This window comes from Cornus florida, unplaced genomic scaffold (genome assembly GCF_030987335.1).
Source record: "Cornus florida cultivar Cherokee Brave unplaced genomic scaffold, ASM3098733v1 CherokeeBrave_3.0.0_Hap2_Chr09, whole genome shotgun sequence".
Taxonomy (NCBI): Eukaryota; Viridiplantae; Streptophyta; class Magnoliopsida; order Cornales; family Cornaceae; genus Cornus; species Cornus florida.
Window position 1 is genome coordinate 88,109,909 of NW_026775579.1, and position 16,020 is coordinate 88,125,928.

The 16,020-nt window shown below is 33.8% G+C and overlaps 1 protein-coding gene across 1 annotated transcript; it reads right to left on the reverse strand.

Moving 5' to 3' along the window:
* Positions 1-1,744: 1,744 nt before the first annotated feature.
* LOC132274935 (probable caffeine synthase 4) lies at positions 1,745-4,968 on the reverse strand. The gene is made up of 4 exons (XM_059776303.1): positions 4,761-4,968; positions 3,982-4,374; positions 2,433-2,705; positions 1,745-2,237 (listed from the first exon to the last, which is right to left on the reverse strand). The coding sequence occupies exons 1-4, from the start codon at positions 4,884-4,886 to the stop codon at positions 1,893-1,895; spliced, it is 1,137 nt and encodes a 378-aa protein (XP_059632286.1). The 5' UTR covers positions 4,887-4,968; the 3' UTR covers positions 1,745-1,892.
* Positions 4,969-16,020: the final 11,052 nt, after the last annotated feature.

The following is a 16,020-nucleotide window of genomic DNA, read 5'->3' on the forward strand; positions in this document are numbered from 1 at the left end:
CAAACTAGAGAAGATAGATAATACGCCAAAACAAGAGTACCAAACTTAAGTTTGAAGAAATGTAAGTGTAATTTATTCTAAAATATTGAGTAATAAGCCAAAGAAAAAAGAAACTCATCCTTCTTCCCCGTACAATTAAGTTTTTGTTGTTTATATTTTATTTTATTTTTTGTTTGTTGGATTAACCCCGCCCAAGATCCGATAAGTCCGAAGCATAATCACGCATGATATTAGGACTAAGTGACCTTGTCAACTAACCAACTGTTGTGGTTTTTGGAGTCTGATAACGTGAAGAATTTGGATAGTCAAACTTGCTGCTTTTTTGAAGTTGCCTCGTTCCGCTCCAACAGTACTTGGAGAAAGAAATGGGTTATCAAGTTTTAGTAAGATAACAACTCAAGTAGATCATGAATTTTTGTATTCATTGCTTCTCATCTCTCTTGTTGGATAGCATCTGCTTTTACAAAATTGAGGATATTGTGTTTCCAGAATATTATGTATTAGTGACGCTTTTTCCGTCACAATTACTTTCATTTCTCACTCTTAAATTTTTTTTTTGATTATAAATCTCCTTATATAGACATCCTACCAACCTTTTAGAAATTTCTACATAAAGTTCTATGCATATTTACACTTTACAAAACTCTTGCCTATTTTAGATTTTTTTTTCCTTTACCAATTCTACAATCTCTATAACGTTTTAGAATCTTCCAACTTTCTTTAAATACTCCACTATCTTCGTACAAATGTAAAAGACTGTAAAACTATACATTCTTCATGTCATGTAGAGTCATCATCACTTGTGATCTGCGTGCCGAATCCCCTATGCAAATATGCGAGATGAGACATTCTCCCCTACCCAATTATCGCCGAGACTTGACGCTCATCCTGCAAAATCCTGCCGCATGTTTCTTTTACATGCGAGCTTATTCTGCACTACTAATCTTGTACGGGCACCTTTATACCACTTGCAGCATCCCCTGGCGCCCAACAACCCTTGCCACATAGCTCCGCCACCCTGCTTGCCACCACTACTGGTGGTGACATTGGCCTTGTTGTCCCTCTGTCACCCTCCACTGACAAGGCATACCTCTTCTTTGCCGACTACAGAAAAGTCAAAGTCGTCCACAAGCCTGCATGACTCTAGCTCGTCGACTCCCCTACTAGTCCTCCAGCAAATTCCATGAGCATATCCACGCTCATGGTCCTCTCACCTCAGACATTGCCACTGAGCTCCTCAATTGGTGGCAAGGATTCTTCTCTACACCAACACTATCTCGCCTATCCCGCCATGTCCTCTGTTGCCCCTTTAGCCGCTCCCTAGTGCACTTCTGCAAGTCAGTCTTGTCTATGGGTACAAGGGCTTGGGCCGTGAAGACATAGGTCGTGCCTTACTTTCTGTGGGAAAAAAATAATGTAATGGTGATCGATCTTGGTTACGTGTATGTCCCTCTTACCAAAGAGCTAGTCCATTTCATCATCCCATCTCTCAACTTGCGAGGGTAAATGCCGGAATATCAAAGTGAATTGTTTGACATATAAGAAGATTATATTTTGCATAGTGGATCAATAAAAACTGGTTAGTCAAACAAATTACTTTTAAGTCACTTTTCAAATTAAGTTAGCCACCTCTCCAATTAAGAAACAAACACATGCACCCGCTACATATTTTTGTTCCGCTTCAAAAGAGACGAGAGTTTATACCATATAAGGTAGAACCTATTGATATGTCAAGCATAACATTTGTCTAATTAAAATGTCATTTTTTGCATAAAAAAAAAAAAAAAAAAAAACACTGTTTTAAATTTGTGGGCAATCTAATATAACGTTTGCTTATATTGTCCCATCCCATGACATAAATAGAGAGGAAGGTCAGTTCTACACACACTAAACTACCCACCCTTGCTAAGCATAACAATAATGCTTGTGCCCTTTGTTGATTCTTTGGCCAAGTCCTCAACTACTAGATGAGTAAATTTATCATACAATTTGTCCATTATTTCCTCTCCAAACTGGTATGAAACAAATGATTCAGAGAATGACCTAATTCTCTTTGCTACCTTTTGACCTTTAGCCCACTTATCTCTCTCTTCCTTGTCTGCAACTTCAAGTTGAAAAATCTCTAAATGCTCAACTCCAAATGAACCTTCCCTCTCCACTATATTTTGTACCTCCTCAGGTGATGATGTATAGTAGGGCACATTGAAGAAATCAAATTTCCCTTCATCAATCAACCCCTGTTAAAAATAAATAAATACCAAAAACATCTTAAAATAACTGTAATTTTTAAACAATTTGTTGTTTTCTGTTTTCAGATAACGTACCTAAACCTTTCTTGAAAAATTGAATCAAATAGACCTAAGATTTATTCGATTTGAAACTCAAAATTCTTCGGATTTCATCACAATGAATGGGAAAAAAATGAAATTTACCTGTGAAACCATTTCAGCAATGGCCTGACCTAATAGCTCCCAAGGGTAGCAGCTCACCTTGCCCCATGGATCGGAGGATTGCCTACCGTGAAGTATGAGGACAATCCGAGCACCGGGTACCATCTCCTCAGAGCGACACTTCAAGAACAAGGTGAGATCTTCTTGAAACTGAGCTAGGTAAGCTTCTCTTACAATAGGAGGGCTTGTCTGGGATATGTAAATATTCCCCTTGTTCAATGGCAAGCCTTCTTTGCTTGTGAGTCCTTTTGGTACCTTTTCTTTCACCAATTTCGATTGAAGTAATTAATTAGCTTGTGCATGTTACATAGATTCAACTGGCAATGGTTAGTACTATTAAACTGTCAACATCTTTTGATAATGAGATAAAATTTTGTTTGGGATCACCTAATTGTCACTTTCGAATCAGAATTGGAAGAAATTCAATTCAAATTCTGAAAATTTTATTTGATACTAGGCCACTAGGGTGTAGATGTGGGATCGTTGTCCAATCCGAAATATGTTGCTTTTGACTGTTGATGTGAAAAATGATCGACAATTTGTCCATATAACATAATCTGATTAAACATAATTGTCACTGTATAAGCACAACCTTAGATCTTGTGAGTAGGGCTGCAAATGAACCGAGTCCAGCTTGGGTCTGCTCGGACTCGGCTCGTTTGTATATGGGGTATGCACGGGCTCGGGCTCAGCGCATGACGAGCTCAAAAACTTGAGCTCGGGTTCGGCTCGTTTAATAAAATTATTTTTTAAAAAAAAAAAAAATTAAAAAAATTGTTCTCAAAATTAAATAGTATTTCACAAAATAAAATATTCAGAAGGTAAACTTTATTATAAATATAAGAATAATGTACATCAAACCAACAACATAGACAAGCCCAAATTAAATGATACAACCCAAATAAGGCACCCGGTGATGCTTTCAGCTTCAATCAGCAAAACCCAACCCATAAGCCCAAAAACAAAGCTCAAAGTCACATGTATTCTCAAAATCAATATCCTGAATCAACGTTGCTATATATATATAAATATGTATAGATATATAATGAGCCCGAGCCTTGTTCATGAGCCTTAATGAGCCCATATTCACGAGCCTATACGAGCCGAGCCCAACGTTATTCGGGCTCGGCTCGTTTACTAAACAAGCCTTGAAATTGAGCTCAGGTTCGGCTCATTTACTAAACGAACGAGCTTGAACAGAGCCCTTAAGGAGCCGAGCCCGAACTGTTTATGTATAACTCGGTTCATTTGCAGCCCTACTTGTGAGTCCTATAGTGAAGTCTACATAGTCAAAGGGGTGCTTAATTATACAGTCACAACTGTACTTAGCATCTCTAAGTGGGATAGTATTTTGGATTATGTGGTATCAGCTACGGTAGCTACCCAATTATTTCTCATTTTTGTTATACTTAAAAGAAAACAGAAACCCCTATTTGAAATTTTGAAGTGTAGAACTTGGCAATGTCAATTTTATATGAAGCTAACACAAATGTGTATATGTGTGTGTGTGTGTGTGTGTGTGTGTGTGTACCTGAGAGAGCCAATGAACACTATAAGAGGAATAAGCAAGATGCAAGCTGTTCCGAGGGAGAAGCCGGCCATAGAAGGAGCCAGGAACTCCCATGGCATAGCAGGAGGCACCCTCACTTTGGTCACAGACACTAGGCAAGCCTTTAAAAAGGGTATTGAAGTCATTACCGGGAAGATCATTCAAGTAGAACTGAAGTTCAGGCGTTTGGCAATTCATTTCCTTGCATTTCTTTTCCACACTATCTTTTACTGTTGAAATCACAGAGAATGTGTTTGGACCAGCTGAACAACCCAAATCAGCTATTTTAAGAACTTTCTGTTGGTGCAATCCTTTAGTGAATAGAGATTGAACTGCATTTTGTAGTACTGGTTTGGTGATGGAAGTCACCATTTGCTGCACACATTACAACAATTTTGATGTTATCAAATAGGCACACTAGGCTGTGTTTGGCACCAAGGAATTTGGTGGGATTTGGATTTGGAAACCGGATTCTTAAGCATTTATGTTGTTTGGAAAGACAAAATTAAAAATAGAATTCTAAATCGATGGGATTTCAAATACCAATTTTTACCCATCTCAAATCCAGTCCAGAAAGTCCGAATTTGAAAGAGTAACTGGTTGAATTTTTTAAAAATTATTTTTAAGGAAAAATAAAATTGTGTAATTGTATATTTTTTTGTCAACTCTAGTTTCACATAATAGTTTGAGTCAACTAAATGAATTTATGAAAAAAATAAAAAGACTAAAAAAAAAAAAATTGAGATAGTGATGAAATGTACCGTAAAAGTGGAGAGTTTAGCATAGCTATTTTCTCCTCCTCCTTTGCCCATGTAGAGCACTTCCTTCACGTCCATGGTCTCCTCTCTGTAAGCTTTGTGGGTAGGCCTTAATCGATCATTCAGCATTTTGTAGTTGGTTGCTTCACTTTTTAAATATGTGGCTAGAACTGGGTGATAATGTCTTGGTCAATGGGATGTAGTTGGTCTGCTATAAACGAAAAGCTCCTGTGGTTTCCTTTTATTCTCGTACTACTATTTGCTAGGGCTGCAACATGGGTTATGGTCGGGTTATGACCATAATCCATGATGGGTATAATTCGGGTTGGTCCAATCCAACCCGATTTGGGTTGAGATTGGGTTGAGATTGAGCTGGTTTGGGCCAACCTAACTTGCAGCCCTACTATTTGCAACCTTTAAAATGTTTTGTTCAAATATCTTTTTTATGAAAAAGAAAAATTATAGTATTTCAATAGACTGGCCACTACTGCAGATGTCTCCATTACAGATTTTAGAGTGTCCGCCTTCAACTCTTTATATTCACTAATCTAACTCTAACGAACAGCAATTTAGTGACTCCTTCCATGAGTGAATCCCACCATGAGTAGTGGGCACTTCTAAACGACCGTGAGAGTAGTGACAATACTTGAAGAAGAGAGACTGTATCTTGTGTACTACTTGAATAATAATGTCTATTGGAGTCGCAAAAAGTTTATAAAAAATAAAATAAAAAGCATTTTAGCATTTCAAAGACAGTCTTCTTTGTACCCAATTGCCCATCATGATGACTCCTTAATGAAATAGGTGAACTTTATAATACGTGAACATTTATAACTGCAAGCAGCTTGAGCAATGGAATTAAGAAAATACTCTTACAACAAGGTCATGAACTCTCTCTACTGAATTGAAATATTTATTAAATAATTTATTTCACTCTGGATAGATTTCAAATTTTATTTTGATTTAGTAGTTAAAAAAAAAGCTCACGACTCTTACCATGTCCTCACAACATTATTCAAAGTATAAAATGATTAAGTGATTTACATAGTTAATTAAAAGAGCTATCTTGTGGCAAAAATTATTAACTCTTTACATTTAATTATTGGATTGAGATAAAAAAAAAATAAAAAATCATAGCATCTTGGGTGACTAATGTTGGAATGTGGGAGTACAAATGTTCAACATGAAATCGATACTATTTTTTAGAGTAACAGAATATCCCCTCAATGCAATTTAATAAGTGTGATCACTAGACCTGGTTAGGGCATTTTGGTAAAATGTTTATTAAATTATTTGCCCATCTCTCCCTTCGCCCCTAGTGTCTTTGATATTCAACTTCACGAACTACGTGTCATATCCAAGACCCTACATAACTTATACAAACCTACTTAATATAGGATTGATTCGTTAATAGAATGAAAAAGAGGAATGAGAGATAAATATGCTGATGTGATTGTGTAAAAGGGTTGTGCAAAATACACTACAATTTTACACATTGGTGAGGTGATAATGTATCTTAACATACTATTAAAAATAAAAAATAAAAAATAATTAAAAAAAATTTACATATTGTATATATTTTACACAAAAAGATCTTTTAACACTGGTGAATGGTTTAATATTTGGTTGAAATTCTAAAAAAATTAAATCTGCTTAGGTATTGCGATCAACATTTCATGTGGTTTAAGGGAGGTGATTTGAAAACACTTATGTGAGTTTTCAATCTAAAAGTGAATCAATTTAGTAAAATCAATCCCGATTTTTTTTTTTTTTTTTTATATTGATCAACTTGTTTTTAATATACTCGAACTCTTAGGTCTTGCTTGGTTTTTTTTTTTCGAAAATTAAAGCAATTTTCATATATGAATAAAATGTACAAATGGTGGGCCTTTGGCCAAAAGAAACCAATCCATAAGGTTGCAATACAAGCCCAACCGTGGGACAACCCAAACACAAGATAACAAAACACAAGCTAACTACCATTAACTGCCAGAGCCGTTAATGGAGGTTCAAATCAATCGTGTGGTTACGCAGCAGCAGCTATGCCGCCTGAAATTAATCCGGCGGTCTTGGAGGTGGTCTGCAGCGAGAAAGGGAGATGTCCTATCTTTTGAGGATTAATCTAGAAGAGGAACATTCCTTGAGACAACCAAGCTTTAGAATTGCTACAATTGTGGAGGAGATCTTAGCGCATACCACCCTTTGTGAAGATTTCTGGCCTCTGAAAATTCGAGCATTCCTCTCTTCCCAGGTATGAAATACCATAGAAGATAGACATAGTTTCCTATATAGATTGATAGAAGTATTTGCTTTCCATTGATTACTTATCCATAAAACAATAGTATCCCAATTATCAATTGTTGTTTGTATGCTACTTTTGTATTTGATAAAACTTCATAGAGGGGATATGTAAGGGTAATTGAAGAATAAGTGGGAATGGGATTCAGTTGACATGTTGCACAGAGGGCAAATGTTATGGTGTGAAACCATTAATTTGCTGTCGAGGGTAGGTAGTTTGGATTGAGCAGCCAGCCAAAGGTTGAATTTTATTCTAGGGATGGTCGGAGAGTTCCAGACCAGATTATGTCATGGAACAGTAGGAAACTCACCTGAAAGGTGTGCAACTGTGTGTTTGAAGGAGTAGAGGCCTGAAGGTGAGATTGTCCACCTTTTAGTGTCACTTCTGGATACACATGGAGCAGGTAAGTTGAGTAGTTCAGGTATGCTGTTGGTTGTGGAATGAGGGAAATCCCAATTGTTGTTGATAGTGAAAGAATCCACCTTTATAGCCTCATTGAGTCCACAGTCAGTTAGGATTGTAATAGGAAATCTTGAACAAAGTGGTCCTCTAGGAGCCCAATTATCCCACCAAAATGATGTAGAAGCACCATTGCCTGTGGAATGCTTGATAAGTAATCTTGCTGGGTGTCTCAATTGAAGGATTTTCCTCCAACTCCAGGAGCAAGGCTATGGGTAGTTGAGTGTCCATAGGTTCCTGGATTTAAGAAGGTGAGAATGGCACCACAACACCCAAAGTCTGTTTGAGTCATCTGTTAAGAGGTCTCAAAAGAATCTGATGATCCCAGCCCTATTTGCAATCTCCAAATTGGGGGTCCCCAACCCTCCAGCATGCTTAGGCCTACAGACCAAATTCCAAGCAACTTTACTACCAGAAGATTTCATTTTTAGTCCAGACCATAGAAACCTTCTGAAAATCTTATTGAGTTCATTAATGACTCCCTTGGGCAGAATGAAAATATTGCACCAATAGTTCTGTGTGGAGACCAGAACTGCTTTAATCAATTGAAGTCTACCTGTATAAAAAAGGGATTTGGAAGTCCAGTTAAAGATTCTATGAGTGATCTTGCTTACCAATAAACTGCAGTGCCATGCCATTAAATTGGTTGAGATCAATGGCACTCCTAGATATCTCACTGGTTGTGTACCTAAATCAATCCCCAGTAGTGAAATAATGTCATGTTGTGTTTGGCCATTAATTTCAGAAAGGTAAACTTCATTCTTTGAAAGATTAATGTCCAAGCCAGACATTGAGCAAAAAAGATCCAGGGCAGACTTGAGGACTGAGACTGAGCATATGTCTCCATGACAAAATAGGAGCAAATCATCTGCATAGGACAATTGAGTAATTCTGTGTTGATTGCACCTCCAGTGATATTTAAAAGAGGACACCCTTCCCACATAGTTGCTCACTATTGAAGAAAAAACATCCATAACAATGATAAAAAAAGGAAGGGAGAGATTGAATCTCCTTGTCTAAGACCTTTTTGACCTTTAAAAAATCACTGAAATTCACTATTTAGGGCAATTGTAAATGATGGGGAAGAAATGCAAGCCTTGATCAGAGAGATGAATTTAGGAGGATATTTGTGTAATGAAAGGCAGCTAATGATGAAATTCCACTTCACTGAATCAAATGTTTTCTTGAGATCCACCTTGATTGCACACCTAACAAGTTTACCATACTTATGATACCCTCTAAGCAACTCGTGAGCAAGAAGAATGGGTATGTGATTCTCCTCCCAGGAACAAATGCGGATTGGGATTGATCAATTAAGTGAGGCAGTGTTAATTGTAACCTTGCAGCAAGCAATTTGGAGATGCATTTTTATAAGGTGTTGACACAAGAAATTGGCCTGTAATCATGGAGTGTGGATGGGTTTTGGCATTTGGGGACCAAGGCTATGTATATATTGTTTGCCTCTGCAAGTAGCTTCCCATTTCTAAAAAAAAACTCTGAGATTGCCTTTATCACTAACCTGCCCACAATACCCAAGTTTTTTTGGAAGAATAAGACATTATAGCTATTTGGACTTGGACCTCTGTCCTTGCTTGGTTTGTAACTATGACAACAGTTTTCTTTTCTCAGAAAATTTAAAACTGTATAGAAAAAAACTCTAGTTGGTTCAGTTTTCTAAAAACTGTTTTCTAAAACTCAATTATAAAAATGTCATTTTTTAAAGAACTATCTTTTATTATTCTCTAAACATTACTCCCTCCGTCCCAATTTAAGTGTCGCTTATAGGGAATAGTAATTTTTAAGAGGACATGTGAGACATACATTGTCTGTCTGAAAAATTACTAACTTGTCCTTTTAAGTTTTGAATATTCAAATTTAAAATTTAAAACTCAAAGCACATATATAAAAAAATGTAAAATATATTATTTGAAAAAGGAAAGTGGACTATTATTTTGAAACAAACAAAATATATATATATATATATATATATATATATAACACTTAATTTAAGACGAAAAAAATATTTTATATTCTCTAAATTTATCTTTCAAAAACATAAAAAATCATACTTTTGGATTAAAGAGTAGTTGCAAAGCAATTAAATGGAGACATATGGTAGGACCCACCATTAGCATGATTCTTTATTAAGGGATTCCACATCTGTATGCTTTACAGCTGCTACATGATGCAACATCTGTTTTGAAAATGAAAAGATAAAAAAAGATATTTGTACCAATTTGTTATAATAAATTTTTATTTATTTATTTTAATTAGTTTATTTATACAATAAATAAAAAAAGTAAGTCTTTTACTTATTTGTATTGTGTATAAATAATTAATCAAAAACTTTCAATTAAATTATTCACTCCAATAAATCGATTCAATCATCACTACTCAAATAAAAAAGAAAAAAAATTGTAATTGACTGTAATTATATAAGTTTAAGGTCTATTTTATAATTTCACCCCTAATAAGACTCACCTTTAGACAATACTTACATACTCCCTTATAAATGATTCTTACTACTTGATGATGTCACATATGTGAATTTAAAATTAATAAATAAAAATAATAATTTTTTAAAATACAATCTAACCGCCAATGTACTTTTTTTATTTATCAAAGTTTATAAATTATACATGTATTTGTGATTTGATCAGTAAATCACCCATGAACTACTCATCCATTCTATATTCATATTAACATTTCTTTAAAAGGTAATAATGGGGATTCACGGTGTTTTACATCTGTCGTGATGCATGTTTTAGTTTTGATATTTGGTAGAGGTACGTTGGATTCATAGGGAGCTCTTCTCTTCACCATTTTCGTGAACTCCAACTTTGCGAATGTTAGTCCAGTGGCACCAGAGATGATTCCAAATTATTACTCCTTTCGTCCTAAAATAATTGGGTAATTTAAGAGTAGTCAATATTGCACACAACTTAATTAAAAATTTTAATTTTAAATAACACGAGTCAAAGGTCCAAACTATTTTATATGAAAATCACTAATAAATAAAACTAAATATATGTGTCAATGTACTTTGGGAGTAGTCAATATTGCACACAACCTAATTAAAAATTTTAATTTAAAATAACACGAGTCAAAGGTCCAAACTATTTTATATGAAAATCACTAATAAATAATACTAAATAAATGTGTCAATTTTGTGTCCAATTTATTCAATATAATAATTTCACACACTTTGTATTCAGCTACCCATCTCAATGAAATAGTTGAACATATTAATAGCTTCATGGAGCTTTGGGGCTAGAACTGCTCAAGTTTATGATGTTTATATGCATGTTGAAGATATATCAGTTGACACCTACCATATAAATAGATTTGTGCACCGACACAATCGACTACTTAGAGCATATGTTGGAACTTGAAAGAAGTCCCAACACATAAATATAATATATACTCGTATATTATAAGTATTTATGTATATAAATTTTGTTAAATTCGATCAACAAATTTTAAATATAATATTTATATATGCATGTATTAACTGTAATGATATATTAACCGACAAAGTTGACTACTCACAACATTTGTTGAGAATTGAGAATAGTTGGTTGTGTCTTTCTAAAGATGACAAGACTTACCGACTATGGGTGGGTAGGTCATTTCTATTCAATATGGTCCAATTATAATTGTACAGATAACTTGTAATTATAAGTGATAAATAAGGAAATAATTTTTTTAAAAAAGTAAATTCAATCATCCTCTGTGATTTTTTTTATTTATCATTTTTTTAATTTATTACAAATTATGTGTGATTTGGTAATTACATATTTGTAATTGGACCAAATTAATAATAAATAAGAACGACTTACTTACCGATGAATAGATAAATCTTGTCTAATACAAAATTAAATTTTTTTTTTAATCTACAGTGGACTAAAATTAGTACTTCCTAGGTCCCATTTTAAATCTTTATTACTTTTCCAATTTTTTTTGTTGTCTAGCAATAATTGCCCAACATGAGAATCAAATGCATTATTTTTTGTAACATTTTTAATTTGCCCTTTTGTATTAAAGTTATAAACCTCACTATATATCGAACCCAACCCACTGTAGAATAAAGACAAATTCAGAACGGTTGGTTTGAAAATTCAGTCACTGTCATATTAAAAAATATTAAAAATTACTTTTACAATCTTAAAAAGTTAACTTAAAATGGAAGTATGAAATATTTATTATTTTTAATAATATTTAATCACAGTTAAAAAAAAAAAAAAAGAAAAGAAAAAAGAAATAAAGAGTAGTGTCATTCTAGCCCAGCCGCAGCCTACCCCACCCCCCACTTACTTGAAGGAACCAAGTAGTGATAACCTGGAGTGGGACCAGACATGACTCTCACTTCAGGCTATCAATAATTATGATATTAAAATAAAAAAAGTTTGTTTTGTAATTATAAAAATAATTTTTTAATTTTTAAAAATTAAAAACAGCGAAAATTATTTTTTTAAAATTCAATTATAAAAAAATTTGTTTTCATAAAATAGTCTTTTATAATTCTCTGAACATTATTTTCTATTTTTTAAATTTGTGAAATTTTTTTTCAGAATAACAAATCAAACAGGTTAAAAATATTTTTAAACAATTAATTTTATAGGCAGTGGTTGATTGCAACTACCGACTAACCATCACGGAAAACTCAGCACTCATATAAAAACAGTAAGGGTGTGTTTGGTAGAGTTGATTTAGAGGGAGAGAAAATAAAAGAGAGGATAATGTGAAAGTGTGTTTGGGTAACTTAATTGGAAAGAAAATAAAGGATAGGGAGGATAGCTATCCCTCCCTATTCCTTATAAGCTTTCTCTCCTAATTTGAGAAGATGGGGAGAGATGGGGAGGGATGGGGAGTTGTAAATTCTTAATACCAAAAATATCCTCCACAAATCAATATAAAGAAAGTTATTCCATTTATATCCTAATTTTGTTTTCATCCATTATTTTTCTTTTATCTTTTTTACTTTTGTTTCTACCCATTGCATTGAACTATCACAAAGAAACATTCCAAATATCCTATGTGAGATTTTGGAAATGGATAATATGTGAAGTAGTTATGAAAGGGTAAGATAGTAATTTAGTCACTATCCTTTCTTTTCTTTTCTCTCCTCTATCTTATCCAAACAAGAATAATTATCATTTCTTTTCTTTTCTTTTATCCCCTATCTATCCAAACACAAATTAAAATTATTACTATCATTTCTTTTCTTTTCTTTTCTCTCATAACTAATACTATCATTTCTCTTTTTTTCTCCCCTGTCTATCCAAACACACCCTAAAAGTTTATCTGCAGGGTTCTTAGAGCTTGAGAGTAGAAAATGAGGCTGAAAATATTTGCATAAAGGCTCGAAATAAGAGACTCCAAATCCTCTTCCATACAAGAAAGGGAACCGCAGGAGAAATTATTGTATGGACCGAGTCCATACACCTCATTTGCTGAGTTGGTGGACTACACCAATTAATTCTAGACAGTTGTAATAAAAAATTATTTTTATATTCAATTTGCCACATCAGCGCAGATGGGTGAAGAAATTGACGGAAAGAAACAAAATTTTTCTCTCTCTTCCTTGGGTTTCGTTCCCTTCTCGTTTTATGTGTGCAACTTTTCAGAAATTGTTTCTTTCTAACCAGTTTTCCCTAATTCAAATTATTCTTCCGCAATTCAAATTTCAAGAATTCAAACCTCTCTCCATTTATCTTAAAATTTTATTCAAAATAAGTTCATAGATGATGCTTTGTGAATGATTGAAGAAAGCGGGTCACAGTGGAAACATGGATGGTTTTGGGGTGGAAGTGATTGAGAAATCTAAGGTCCAGATTACTTGTGTCGTCAAGAATTCAATTCTCCAGCAAGTATTTTACAGATTTCTATTCTTTATGCACGAATGGTATTCGAGCTCATCAACGAAACTATCTTACAAATCTCCAACAACAACTAGGGCAGAGATAGGTTCTCGTTGGAGATTTATATTCTCCACATCCAAGAAAAAAATTGGTGCTCTGAAGCCTCGATGGATGCTTTGAAATTTTCGAAGAATGATTGAATCATGTAGACAGATGGATGTTGGGTTGTTTGGGGTTCATTTACATGGTGTAACCAAAGGGATGACATACCCTTTCTTTTCTTGTTGCTACAAACGTAAGTGGGTGATTTTTATTTTTTTATTTTTTTTTATTTTTTTTTTTCTGTGGTACTGCTTGACGTTTTTTTTGTATGAGTTTTGAGGTTTTATGCTTCTTTACAAGGCAATAAATTTTATTGGGTGAATGTAACAATAGGTCATTGATGTTGTTGATAGATCATTGTTTTTACTACCCAAAATGCAATATTCATTTTTTTAAATTTTCTAAGGGAAATGGTTCACTATCATCTATCAGTTTGGACATATACTGAAATGAATTTGCATAAATCAGCAGAATTGATCAAACTTGTGAAGATTATGCCAAATCTAATTATAAAAACACTTTTTTTTTTTTTAAGAAAACAATTATTATTACTCCGTATTTGTTTAAAAATATTCAGGATGTAGAATGAAAAATTCGGAAGATAATGAATTTGATTGCCTTCAACTTTAAAACCCCTACTTTGTCAATACTCCTGAATTTTGGATCAACCTTACATTTTATATTCTATTGTTATGAACTTGTGATTGTTTATCGTGTAAGGATGATATGTAGAACATATCCCAGAAATAATTCACTGAACATGAACCCAGAAAAGGAAAAACAATCCACTAAATCGAAATTAACCAATAACAGAAGCTTTAATAAAAATAATATTGTACATCAGTTTGGGATTCATCTTCCATTACAAAAATGAAGAGCAAAATGTACTTTTTTTTCATCATAATAGAAAAAGGACAAAATTATCAAGACGAACAGAGAAAATGGTCATATAGCTCTCTTAGGAAGTCCCACAATTTCCATGGTCTCATTTCTCAGACATCTACAAAAATACCAAAGCAATTACAAAACATAAAAGTTAGGATATAAAGGATAATTTAAACATAATCTAAACATTTATTCATGTTTAAAATGAAAGTGAAATGTTCATACCTGATTAAAGTTATCAGAATTGTGACTTGCTTGATTTGGCAAAAAAGGTTGCATTTGTTGAAAGCTTACAAAAGGACTTTTATGATATCCAAAAACCTGTATGGAATATTGTAACAAACCTTTTAAATAAATAACAATTATAAGGTAACCTCTATATGAATGACTACACATATACCTTGTATTATATCTACCTGATTATGGGAGTTAGATACCATTTGTTGAGAGCAAGAAACCCTTAAATCTTCTCTTACAGATGTTGTTACCCTTTTTTTTGGCTTTTTCTTTTGCTTCTCCAAGCTGCCCTTAATTTTACCATATGTTACCCCTTTTGGCCTCATACGGGGAGGATCCAACACCACATTTTCATCAATTGAGCCATTTACTTCATTTGCAACATCAACTCTATCAGAATTACAACCATCCATCACATTCCTTGATTTAATATTTCTAACTTCTTGTATAATTTGGTCTAGATGGCCATTTGCAACCATAAATGTTTCATCATCATATGCACTTAAACTCATAACACTAAAAGCTTTGCACATGAGCTTGTTTAAGAAGATTGTCTTTGACGATGTTGCTGCATTCTAGGATATCTCACCATTTTCATCAATGATAATCACTTCCTTTACACCTTTTGTCCACCTCTTCAAAATATAATCACTTGGAATATTTTGGATGGCATTATGATTCAATATCTTTAAACCATGTTGACACAACAAGCCCAAAGATTCAAACCTTTTACAACTACACTGAACAGTGAGATTAGAATAGTGAAATTCTACCATATGTTCTCTATTGCAACCCATGCCTTTCAAAGTGTAAATGAGAAGTTCCCCAACAGAATCAACATGAATAATTTGTTCATTTAAAGCTTTTAAGAACTCTGCTTGAAACATTTTAAAAATCTTATGTGTATACACTTAAGCTGCATGGAGTAAAGTACAATTATTAGGTATTAGCAAGGGAGGCTTACCTCTAGCACATGTAAAATCATCTGTCACTTCAATTTCACGCATTCGACTTGCACTTTCATCATAATGCTGCACAAATTCAGTAAGAGTCATGGACTTGCAAGCAATATGTTGAAAGATATTATTTGTACTCTTACTTCTTTGTGTTGATAAAATATTGGCCGAGAATATATCACAACTAAAAACTTGGCACCACTTCTCACGAATGTCATACAATTTACTCAACCATTTATTCCCTACAATGTCATTCTCCTCATTTATCTTTCCCCAAATGGACTCGAATTCTTCTTCAGTTTCACAACCATAAAAGAGCTTTGTCAACTTATCCTTGAACCTTGGATTTGCAAACAAAGTAAAAATATTTTGAGCTGCATTTTTCATGATATGCCATGTGCATAGGCAATGTCGCGTGTTAGGTAACACCTTACGTATAGCATTTGCCATTGCACTATCTTGGT